The following is a 12,204-nucleotide window of genomic DNA, read 5'->3' as shown; positions in this document are numbered from 1 at the left end:
GGGTTCTGGGAACCGACCCTGCTGCCCCGTTGCTCTGTCCCTCAATGTGTTGTCATTCCAGGGTGTGATTAAAGCATGATTTAACCCTCTCTCTGCCTGCAATGCTTCGCTGGGGAGAAAAGAACATCCCAGTGGTGGTGCTGGGAGGAGAGCCCCAGCCCCACAGCTTGGGTACAGCATTTTTTGTCTGTGCTTTCACGAACCCTATATACATTCCTCATTAATTGTGCCCATGAGAGAACAAATCTGTGGTACAACGCGTGCTCTTGTGCAAACAGATCAGTTCCCTGACCTGGTGCAGGCAGCCCTGGTGCATTGTCACAGGGTTTCTGTGCGTGTTGCTTCTCGATGTGTTCCTTCCCAGTTTTCTCTCCCCCGTCTCCAGCAGGACATGCTAGAATGACAAGTACCTTCCCCACCTCAGCTCTGCAGCCTGTCGGCTGCGAGGGTTGTGGCGTCAGGCAGGCACGTGCGCTGGGGCGAGACAACCCTGTCCTCTGCACCCATTACAGAGCCCTGCCTGTATCTCGAACCATGCAGTTATACGCATTATAATTTTATACATTATATACACATTATAATTTTTGCATTCCTGTCATGTTTGCAGTATGATAAACAACACATGAGACGGGTAACTCCACGCTTCTGTTGTAGCTGGTCGTGCCTACGTGGAACACGCTGGAGTTAAAAGCAGGGAGCAGCAGCATTCACCCTTCGTAAGTGATTCAAAAAGCTGGTACCATCAGTCTGGAAAGATTCCCCAGGGCTACTGTCCCTGATAGCCTGGGAATCTCTCCATCGTGCTCTGGAGGAAGGAGCATCATCACACAGGTGGCATTTCCTGCAACCCTGACACATGGTTAATAGCCCCATCTCTTTCAAACCTCAATTTCACTGTGAGATGCCTTTTTAATTCTCTACCTATTAAGATATTTATAGAGCACAGTGGATACAAAAGTGAGTAATGCGCGTCAGAGAATGTAAACCAAAGGGGACGACTGGGTCAGGTGTTGGGTGGGTGATACAAGCCAGGGACATCCAGCACGTTGCAGAGAGGGAATGTAATGTTTGGAGCCAGGAAGAGGAGAACCTATTTTAGTGGTCAGCCAGTTTTCACTGTTAAATGCCTTATTTCTAAATTGAGCTTTACTTCTGGAGTCACTGCCTTGTGTTTTGCCTTCTGGGATCTGGCATCTTAACAGCTCCCTGTGAAACACAATACATGCTGGAATTGTTGGAAGTGTCTAACATCTTTCAGGTAAGATTGGAGACAAATCTGAGAGCTAAAGAAACAAGTTTCACTTCTCTTTTGGGAAGTATTCTGGGCTTTTTCAATATACTTCTCAATCCTTCGGACTTGTGCTAGAAGCAATGTTTTACTTTTGGACTCAGCGATGTCTTAAAAGAGATTAAAAATAAACTCCTTCCCAGGCTTATTGATCCAGGATATCTCTCAGTCTCATCCCTCAGTACCTAGTAGTGGGTTTCTTGTCTACTTTGACTCTGCTGGGAGAACTGCTCATTTATTCTTTAACAGAGCAGTTGAGGTTATGTTCTGGGTGTGCAGGCGGCTCGGAGCAGTGACAGTCGCTCTGCCCCATCCCCAGGCAGCTGCAGTGCAAGTGGGTAGGAGCCTGGCAGCTCACATGGGGTTCAATGTGTCTGGCACGCAGATCTGAGAATATATGGGGATCAGAGCAGAAAAGGAGGAGCTTCCTGAAGGTGGTCCTCCCAGGAAGGTGTTGGCATTGCAGCTGGCGGAAGGGAGCAGTAGCAGGTATGCAGGCAGACTGGTTCCAGGCTCCAGGCATGGTCCTACCGCAGGGTGAAACAGCTTCTTTGTAAACAAACCACCTGGCACTGACATATTCCAGAAGATTTGCATGTGTCCCGTGAGCCTTCAGGGCCATGGCCCTGGCCCAGGTCGCCCAGGGAAGCTGTGGCTGCCCCATCCCTGGGGATGTTCAAGGTTTGATGGGGCTTTGAGCAGCCCAATCCAGCGGGAGGTGCCCCTGCCCATGGCTGGGGGGTTGGAACTGGATGGTGCCTTCCAACCCGAACCGTTCTGTGATTCTGTCACCTCAGGTTCTGTGACCAGTTATGTCTAGGTCCTTATGCAGAAGTAGATGCGCACACATCTGGAGGTGGGAGTCACGTGTCAGGAAAGAAGTTCACACATCTGGGGGGACTGTGGTGGCATTGGGCCATGAGCTCCTGAACTGAAACCACAGCCACAGGAGGGACCCTGGGCTGTCATGATTTCTGCTTGAGCAGAGGCCAGCTCTGTACAGACCTCCCACCTCCTGCTCCCCACGCGAGCATCAGCCTTTTCATGTTCTTAACACTTTATTATGTATTTCCACACACAACACAGGAACTGAGAAAGGAAGAAGCCAGCACGGCTCTTACAGGAGGTGAGTCGGTAGCTGGGGCAATACAGGTTGTGTCTGGGCAGCCGGACACCCCAACCACCATCTTCATGCACAGTCTGAGCTCGACCCCTGTTTCCTCAGGCTCTGACACAGCCCTTGAGCATCTTTTTCTGGCACAGCTCACGGGCGCTTGGGACACAGTTTGAAAGGTCTAGGGAAGGAGGATTCACATTGATAGGCGGGCGGCGTGGGGCTCCGAGCTGGGCACTGTCACGCATCCTCACAGAGATGCCCAGATGTGCAAAACAGCTGGTGGGCAGGCAGCTGCTGCCCGTCAACACGTGCAGGCTGGGGGAGCCGGGAGCAGCTGCCAGAGCACTGGTGGGGGCAGAGGTGGAGCAGCTTGGCAGAGCTGCGCATGCACCGACACAGACGTGCAGAGCAGCAACGACGGATGGTGCGAAACTGTCCAGCTCTGCCCTGTCCCTCCCTGCGTACGCACAGGGGTCCCTGCTCGACCTGGGGGCAAACAGCCCGGAGGGGATGGGCAGCTCTTTGCGTTGCAAAGGATTTAGCAAAGAAGAACCTGAGCTTAGCAGCACCCTCTGAACTCCTGGGCAGCTTAAGGGGAGGGATGCAGAGAGAGGAGAAAACAGCAGTTTATTAAAATCTATAGATGAGGTGAAAGTGGTAGTGGAAAACGTAGAAACAACAGAGATCCAGAAAAGAAAAGCCAAAATGATGTTCCTGTACTTTAGGGGAAATAATCCAAGGCTTCAGGGGGAAGGAAAGCCAGCAGGAGCAAGGGAGGAGCAGATAAATACTCAAGTGCCTTCATGTGATCTGTGTGCATCGGGGATGGTGTGATCTAGAGCTGCAAAGAGATGAAGTCCTCCTTGTCCATTGCATACCTGGTGGGGTTCACTAATGCTGAACTCTGACACTACCCCAGGTGTAACATGGACAGCAATTCATGCTGTTCCTGAGGGAATGAGCTATGAATTTGTACCAGGTGCCAAAAAATAATAGCTCAGTTTTCTTCCATTACAGAAGGAATTGAGCAAACAATGAGCAAAAATAACAGCCAGGGAAGAGCATCTCAGGTGAGGGGGAGATGGGAGCAGACAAAAAGATGAAGAGGAGGTTGCGCAGAAGCAGCTTCACCAGGAGGTTAGGATCTCTGTCTATGGAAAGGGCAGGGAAATGCTTCATGGGTCTATGGAGGAAATGAAAACTCTGGCAGGTAAATTAGCTTTAAGTCACAGGAAAAGCTCCCAGGGGTAGTTGTTAGTCTGCCTCTGGGAAAGGCACCTTGGTGGTAGGCACTTTGGAGAGATAAAACACCTCCCATTGGAGGGCAACAGTGCTCCCCACCTTGCCTTCCCCCCAGCCCTGGGATTTGGGCATCTCATCACCATCCCCCAGTGATTGCACCTTGCTGCTTGTGGCTCCCATGGAGCACGCTGGTGTGACAGCAGAGTCCCAGCACACAGCCCGGCACTGCCGACCCATCAGGGCCACCAACACCCTTCGGTCACCACAGGAGAGGGTGGGCTGCAGAAAGGTGCCATTGGAACAGATCCTGGCACTGCAAACACAAACAGCATTTCATACAAGGTCCAGCCGTGCCACAACTCCAGTGCACAGAATCCCACGCAAATCCCACGCTCGCTCTCACAGACACACAGGTTCCTCCTCAGGAGCAGCCCCTGCAGCCACAGCTCCCACCGAGCTCCCTTCGCCTGCTCTGCGTGCCTGCCAGCTCGCAGAGTATCTCCTGCCGTGCATCAGCTGCTAGAGGCTCTACCTTGCTCTGTGGTCCTGCAGCCTGGGAGAGAGGATGCGCAACACAGGGCATCACCGCATGGTGATGGGGCTCCGAGGCACGAATTGCTGGTGCCAGCTGAGACACAGGGCCGAGCTGACAGCTCTGCACAGAGCACAGGCTGGTTTTACCCCATCTGTGGTCACAGCCTTTTCTGCCAGGACGACCCACGTCACAGCCCTGCGGTCAGCAGGAACCAAGCAAACGCTGGTATCCCTGGGGGTACAGAGCAGGCTCGCCTTAACTCTGTGACAGGGGTCCCAGCCGGGCAGGCAGGAGCTATTACAGAGACTTTGTGGAGATTAAAAATGCCAACCAGACCAGCGCTGTGCTCCCAATGTGCCAGGTCACAGAGGCCACCCAGGCACTCCAGATCCCTGCTGCGCCGCCAGCCTGGGGCAAAGCAACCACCAGTCCTCTCCGAAAGAAGCACAAGGCGCACCACAACGCTCACCCTCCCTCGGGGAAAGGCCGGCACGAGCCCTGCTGACGGGTCGTATGCAGCGAAGGTCACGCAGAGGTGTCCCGGCTCAGATCAGGTTGGCCATGCTGGAGGTGGGAGGAAGCCGCCTGTTGGCAGCGAGGCGGCCGGAGATGGTGAAGACGCGGATCTCGCCGGTCTCCAGGCTCCGAGGAGCAGCCTGGCGGCAGGAGATGCAGAGCAGGTAGAGCAGCAGGCCGAGGAGGACGGCACCGCCCGCGGCCAGGAGGACGATCCCGCTGGTGAACATGGTGGCCAGTGGGCGCGCGGGGCTGAGCTGCGTGGTCGTGATGGAGAGGACGGTGAGCACCAGCCCGCAGATCACCAGCACCAGGGCGCTGAGCAGCAGCACCAGGCAGTCCAAGCAACCCCCGCTCTTCAGGAGCTCGATCTGATCCCGGCTGCGGATGCAGTTCATGTCCTGGATGGCGGAGCTCAGCAGCTGCTTCAGCAGCACGAGCAGGGCCAGGAGGCAAAGCGTGGTGCCCACGGCCAAGCGCCACTCCCCAGAGCGGCTGCTGGTGCTGTACAGCAGGATGATGCCCCCGACCCCGCAGGCCAGGATCAGCACCACGGCCACCCCGTAGCACAGGATGGACTTCTTGGGGTCCTGGAACCACCAGAGCTCCACGTGCTCCTCCAAGATATTCCTCTGGATGTGATCCATGTCCGCAGGCGTCCGGGGGCTGCTCAGCTCTGCCAGCTCCGGCATAGTGGACGGTGGGGTGGGAAGGGCACAGAGAGGTGGTCGCACGAGACGAATCTACACCCTTACAGCAAAGTCGAGGGTCAAAGCAGCAACAACTGCAAAGGTAGCTGCATTTCCCAGGTGGGGATGCTTCTGTCTCATTCTTTGGAGCCTGGTGGAGCTCCCTTCTGCAGCAGAGCCACCTGGAGAGTCACGGTCCATGCGCTGGGGCTGAGCCCACCCTCCAGGCAGGGCTGCAGGACATGGTGGAGCATCCTCAGAGCAGCCTCACAAGGGAAAAACCAGGGCTGAGTCTTTCCTTTCCTGCGCCTTTTATCTGAAAGAGTCAAGAAGAGAAGGTATCATTAAAAAGAGACCCTATTCCCCTGTACCAAACATTCCCATGCCAAACCTTGGGCATTGGTTGCTCCAGGCTGGCCTGCAGACCTTTCCTCACAAAAGCCCCGTGCGTTCAAGCGAAGATCAGCCACGTACATCTTCCTAGGAGACCTCCATGCACTGTGGGAGGGCCTCAGCCTGCTCCAAGAGCGAGTCTCCTGCCTCTGCAGCCCCACGCGCCCTGCTCAGAGGCTACTGGCACATCACTGCCCGCAGCTGGTACTGGCAGCAGGGCAGGGATGGAGCAGAGGCAGCTCTCTCCTGGGATAAAGCCCCATTCACAGCTCCAGCTTCACATGCTTCCTCATCAGCATCAGCCTCTTGTCACCAACTGGCTCTGCCGCCCAGAACGACAGCGGGAGGTGGGGGTCAGGACCAGGGCTTAACCCTTCCAGTCCAGTCACTGGAAGAGTGAGAGCTGCCCTGGCTGCCTGTCCTCAACCCTGTCCCACCGCCAGCGCCCCCTCCCAAGTCCCCTACAGAAAGAAATGTGATGGCTGCATCTCCAGTGACCACTTCCCTGGGAAGAGCATCCTAGAAGCTGGGACCTGGCACCCCTCAAGTTTGCCCTCCTCTCTGCTCCTCCTGGTCCTTGAAGCGCTTTGCCACTGGAAGGGAGCAGGGCGCCTTGCCTCAAACCACAGCCTGACTTTCGCAGGCTCATCCCCTCCCCAGAGTCCTGCCCCTCTCAGTGCTTCTCTGGGCACAGTTTTACACCAAGCATGGAAGCTGCTTGTGTTTCTCTCACATAGTCTCCCACCCCACAGCACCAGAGGGACCCTCCAGCACAGCTGGTACCCAAAGCAAGAAAAGGCACTGGGGAGCGTGGTACAGGAACATCTCAGGTTCGGCTGAGCCCTTGAGACATGGAGAAGACCCTGGAGAACCCCCCAAAATGCCTCCCCAGTCACCTCCCAGTCAGGATGATGCACCCTTGGCCATCATGGGCACGCGCGCACGAGCTGCTCGGAGTCCTGCGGGAGCCTAGCGACAGACGCAGATCCCCTGTGTCACAGAGGTGGGCGGGGGACAGCCCCACACAGAGCACCCTGCTTGGTAGGAATGACTCTCCAGGAGTTTATCAGCCCACACCAAACATACTCGGCTCGTCCTTGTGTCCTGCTCTGCGCAGTGCCGGGACTCTGTGATCATTACGGATGGGTGGGGACCATTTGTGACCTCCACGCATGGCAGCTCTTCACACACCAAAGATCTTTCCTCCCACAGCTCTCCTTGTCCCCAGACGGTCTCCGCAGGCTGCATCCACGTACAGCAATGTCTTTGCTACCAGCAAACGCCTCTCAATCCCCCTCCGTCCGGGACCAGCCAGCGTGGGGTGGGGGGAGAGGGAGGACAATAGCGTGGGGGTGTCTGAACCAGACACCGCCTGACAGTGTCAGGCCAAGCTCCTCCTGAGTCACTCCCCGGCTGCGATGGAGCGTGAGGTCACTTTGGACGTGGCTCAGGGCGTGCTGCCAGCTGGCAACGTGTGTCAAGGAAGTCTCCAACCACGGCGGGTTTGCAGTCCTGGGACCCATTGCAACCTGTGTTGTTCCCTTGCACAGCAGGGAGTGGGCTGGGACACAGAAAAAAACATGTTCCAGAGAGCACACTTGCCTGGAAGCCCATGGGAGATCTGCAGCTCCTGGTTAGAGCCAGAAGAATCAGAAAGCATCAATTAAAGGGGAGGGAAAAAAAAAAATAGCTGTGGTTGAGCACAGTGATTTGTGCCTGCTGGGATCCCCTTTGGTTTTGCATGAGACAGCCAGGTACCTTGCACAGTTTGCATGTGCCCAGGTCACAGGTCCCTGAGAAGGTCAGGATGTCCCAGGGCGCTTTCAGAGCAGAGGGGTGAGAAGGTGTTGAACCTGGAGACGTTTCTGCAGCCTATGCAAACCAGCTCAGTGCTAAGCTCTACTTCCTCCTGCCTTTCCTTCTCCAGGCACAGAGGTGCCTTATCTCCTCGTTACCAGCGAATGGGTGACTCTGGTAGATAGCAGGTTTGTAGATTAGGTTTTGGACTATGAAAACATAAAACTTGAAGAAGTGCAAAGTCTGCAGCCGTCTGCTGCTTGACCAAAGTCGTGCACACAAGTTGTGAGTCAAACAGTAAGCAGAAATACCGCAACAGCACAAACCACAGTGAGGGAAAACACGACCGAAAACCAAGCTACAGCGCTGCATTCTCTTGTTACTTTTTAAAATCTAACCATTTCAATTTTTATTTTCTCAGAAGGAGGTCAAGGAGCGAGATAAAACATCTGACTGCAGAGCAAAATAAGGTGTGACCTCTACAGGCATTTATCTCCCAGTGTAATATTAAGCTCTATGAAACAAATTATTAGGAGAGGCAAAGGCTTCCATGGTTTCTTGTGCCTGAAAATGTTCTGGAAATATCATCTTTTGGTCTGTAAGCATCCACACTTGCTTGGGCTTCTCTAGACTGTGAGGGTTTTTGTTGCTGGTAGTGGTATATTTATTAGAATCACAGAATCGATCAGGTGGGACATGACCTTGTGAAGTCTCCTGGTCCAACTATTTGTTTAAGGCAGAGCTAACCTCAAAGTCAGACTGTAGCTCAGGGCATAATCCTCTTGGGTAGAGGATACTGTCAAGTATGGAGGATTCACAGGAGATGACAACACAGGAGGATTCACAGGGATGACAAGTCTGGAGTCCTCAGCACAGGAAGGACAGGGATCTGTTAGAGTGAATGCAGAGGCCACTAGGATGATTCAAGGGCTGGAGCACCTCCCGTACAGGACAGGCTGGAAGAGTTGGGGTTGTTCAGCCTGGAGAAGAGAAGGCTCTGGGGAAACATTAGAGCAGCTCCCAGTACTTAAAGGGGGCTACAGGAAAGCTGGGAAGGGGCACTTGATCAGGGAGTGCAGCAATGGGTTGAGGGGGAAGGGTTTTAAGCTGAAAGAGGGGAAATTTAGATTAGATATCAGGAAGAAATGTTTTCCTGTGAGGGTGGGGAGGCCCTGGCCAAGGTTGCCCAGAGAAGCTGTGGCTGCCCCATCCTGGAGGTGTTCCTGCCCGTGGTGGAGGGGGTGGAACTGTATGATTTTTAAAATTCCTTCTGACCCAAACCATTCTATGAGTCTATGATTCCAGTGTTTAACCATCCTCACCATGGATAAATTTTTCCTTAAATCTTACTCCAGTTTCCAATTCCTCAGCACACGTGCGTTGTCTCCCATCCTTCCTTTACGTCTCTCTTAAGAAAAATCTGTCTGTCTTTCTGTTTTAAACCAACTACCCAGGGCTGTAACCACCACTATTTGGAGAAGGGATGAAATAAGATCTCACAGCAGCTTTGCTGATCTGGTTTCTTGCCATTAGGCGGCACATCTGTTTGCCCAGATCAGATCAAGGGGACGGGAGCGACGTGTATTCCTGCCATGAGGAAGAAGGACAGCAGTTGCGTCTTCTGTAGCTTTTCTTTGTGCTACCTGCTCTCACAGGTCTGGGATAACGCAGTCCCTTTGGGATCTTCAGCTAGGTAGCCCATCAGATTAGCCAGTGATCACAGGTCATCTATCTCTTTGATTTACATTATACTGAACCCCATACCTCTCCCCTCTTTGTGTATAAGCAAACAAAGGAGAGGACCAGCCCAGTCACACAATGCTTTCTGACTGAAGGCCACATCTCAGGAAAAAATTGACAGGCTGCCCTTCCCTGCTGCTGCCTGGCAGCTGGGGAGGAAGAGCAGGAAAGTGCTGGGAATGCAGGAAAACAAAAAAGTTCATGTCTTTCCTCCCCCTCCTTTTCCTATTCTGACAACATTGAACTGGGAATCGAGGATCATCATCAACTCGTTTCTGGCCACTCCTGGCTGCAGGTGTGAGAGCCGCTTGCCTGCCCTCCTGGGAATGGTGTATGTGTTTATTTATTGAATTCTAGACTCTTTATGTCTGACTGATATCTGCCAGGTGGGCCAAGGACTGTGTGTTAATTAACACCAGCATTTCAGAGCCATATACAGGTCAGCTCTTGAAATATTCCCCACTCCCTGCTCTCTCTGAACCCAGGGTGCCCCATGAGACCTTGCTTACCCACAGCGTTCAGGTCGGGGAGCCTTGGGGTGGAACAGGCTCCTGCAGGGCTCCCAGCCTTCAGGAGGGTTTTATGCAGCTATGTGGGCTACGTGAGCATCACAGAGACCGGGGGAGTCCAGCAACATTTGCTGTAAAGTGAACAACAATACGCAGAATTATTTGCACAAACAATCTAAATGAGAGTCAACAGAGCTTCACAATCTCAAATAGGTATGAGCCCTCTCCTTCCACTGCTTCTCCAGTCCATCAGGGCTTACTCACTTCCTAGGCAGGTCTGGCCATAGCCTGTTTGGGATGCACTCGCCACCACCCCGCCTCGTGTTACCACTGACCCAGCCCCACAGAAACCTTTAGCCCAGAATAGGCATAAATATTTTCCCATTCCACCCCATGGAAGATTTCCTGCTCCCTAGTATGAGAATGAAGGTCATATATCTTGTTTTTTTGCTTGAATGCACAAAGTAGAAGCTGCAAATGTGATGTTGCTCAAGGTCTCTCTGTGCCCCTGGGAGCAGGGATGCTGCTGCCCTGGGAAGCATGGGAAGTTCCATTCCCTTCTGAGAGCTCAGGAGTGGGGATAGAGGAACCTGCGGGGAATGGGAGTGACACCTATGGCTTCTAGGTGGCATCTGTTTAACACAAAAGCCTGGCTAGAGATCCACATTCCTCTGGCTGCTACATCAACAGCCAGTTCCCAGTGCTCCTACTTTCCAGGGCTGCTCAAAATCCAGGCAAACCAATGCTATCTGATCTCTATCTGAGGAGAACCCACCCTCTCTACCCTCTCCAAAGGATACTGCATCCCTCCCACCAGTGCTCCCTGCACCAGACACTCAGGAAGTGTCAGAGAAGCCCTGGGTGATGGTAGATCATCTCTTCCTTTCACCAAGCCCAGAGGCTCTAGAGATAAGCCGGGCAGAGGGCTTGTTGTAACAGGCTCGGTGTACAGCTGCTTTTTATAGAAATCTAGATAGTTTTGGGATGATGCAGTATAATTTTATGTAACAGGCACCCAGCATCCTGACCTCACAGAGCCTGTCCTGATGCACCTTTGCTGAGGGATGGCTGGGAGTCCCGAAGGAACTAGAAAATCCAAAGTTGAGAGGAAACACAATGGCACAAGGAAGAAATAATGGGGAGGCAAGAGGCAGGATCTCTTAAGAAGTATGTCTGAAGCATACCCCAAGCCTGGCAGCAGCTCCTGATGAAGAACAGCCCTTCCGCACACGCAGGGATCCCGGGGTTCACTCACCTGCAGCACACGCTGCCCATGGCAACAGCCCAGCAGCCTTCCCTGCACCTGGCTGGCAGCAATGGTTTTTCTGGGCTTTCTTTCCACTGGATCGAGCTACAGAGGGAGCTCCCGGGGAAAACGTCTTCTCTTCCTCTGGCAATCGCTGGCCAAGAAGCAGGTTCTCCTGCTGGCTCCCCTTCCTGGTGCGGTGCGGGCGGCAGCAGCGGCGATAGGCTGGAAGCCCTCACCTTTCGCCCCGGCAGGTGCATTCCCCAGCAGGGAGGCGTCTCAGCAAACCTGCTGCTGGCCTTGGAGAGGCTCCAGAGCCGCGCTGGTGTGAAGGCGCTACTCCTCCCTCCCTCCTCGGGCAGGATCTGACCACGCACCCATCCTGGAAGGTGGCTCATATCCTCCCGGAGGGAGGTGAAGGGGTGCTGGAGCCAGGGAGCAGCTCCCAGGCAGCAGGTGAGAGGAAGCCTGCAGCCAGGTTGGCGGCGCTGGGGAAGATTGGACACATTCAGCAAGTATTTGCTGGCTGATGAGAAGTTGGACATGAGCTGGTGATGTGCACCCGCAGCCCAGAAAGCCAATCGTGTCCTGGGCTGCATCCAAAGCAGCATGGCCAGCATGGTGAGGGAGGGGGTTCTGCCCCTGGACTCTTCTCTCTTGAGGCCCCACCAAGAGTCCTGTGTCCAGTTCTGGAATCCCCAACATAAAAAGGATATGAGGCTGTTGGAACAGGTCCAGAGGAGGCCATGAAGATGATCAGAGGACTGGAGCACCAGTTGTGGCTGCCCCATCCCTGGAGGTGTTCAAGGCTAGGCTGGATGAGGTTTTGGGCACCCTGATGCAGTGGGAGGTGTCCCTGCCCATGGCAGAGGGGTTGGAACTGGATGAGCTTCAAGGTCCTGTGCAACCCAAACCAGTCCAAACCGACTACCTGGTAATCTAGTAGAAAGAAAAGGATGTTTTGAGAGGAATTAGGGAAAGAGAAAATGAGGGGAAGAGCGAAAAAGGGAGTAGTAGGAATGTTGAAGGTAGTGAGGGAATGGGACTCCCAGACGGGGTGCACGCACTCCTCCCTTGTGGTTGGGCTTAACGCCAGCAGAAGGCATCACTACTGTGGGTCTGAGCAGCTGGA

At 53.9% G+C, this 12,204-nt stretch overlaps 1 protein-coding gene across 4 annotated transcripts; it reads right to left on the bottom strand.

Annotated features, from left to right (window-relative positions):
- Positions 1-2,336: 2,336 nt before the first annotated feature.
- TMEM125 (transmembrane protein 125) lies at positions 2,337-11,431 on the bottom strand. Of its 4 annotated transcripts, XM_069862910.1 has the most exons (3): positions 11,082-11,431; positions 9,827-9,957; positions 2,337-5,703 (listed from the first exon to the last, which is right to left on the bottom strand). In XM_069862910.1, the coding sequence occupies exon 3, from the start codon at positions 5,388-5,390 to the stop codon at positions 4,728-4,730; it is 663 nt and encodes a 220-aa protein (XP_069719011.1). In that variant the 5' UTR covers positions 5,391-5,703; positions 9,827-9,957; positions 11,082-11,431; the 3' UTR covers positions 2,337-4,727. The 4 variants fall into 4 exon arrangements, with proteins under 4 accessions (XP_069719011.1, XP_069719012.1, XP_069719015.1 ...); XM_069862911.1 differs by lacking the exons at positions 9,827-9,957; positions 11,082-11,431 and adding an exon at positions 7,539-7,765; XM_069862914.1 differs by lacking the exons at positions 9,827-9,957; positions 11,082-11,431 and adding an exon at positions 6,677-7,220.
- Positions 11,432-12,204: the final 773 nt, after the last annotated feature.

The sequence above is a fragment of the Phaenicophaeus curvirostris genome, chromosome 8 (genome assembly GCF_032191515.1).
Source record: "Phaenicophaeus curvirostris isolate KB17595 chromosome 8, BPBGC_Pcur_1.0, whole genome shotgun sequence".
Taxonomy (NCBI): domain Eukaryota; kingdom Metazoa; phylum Chordata; class Aves; order Cuculiformes; family Cuculidae; genus Phaenicophaeus; species Phaenicophaeus curvirostris.
The sequence above is the reverse complement of the archived record's forward strand: the minus strand, read 5'-3'. Positions and strand labels throughout refer to the sequence as shown.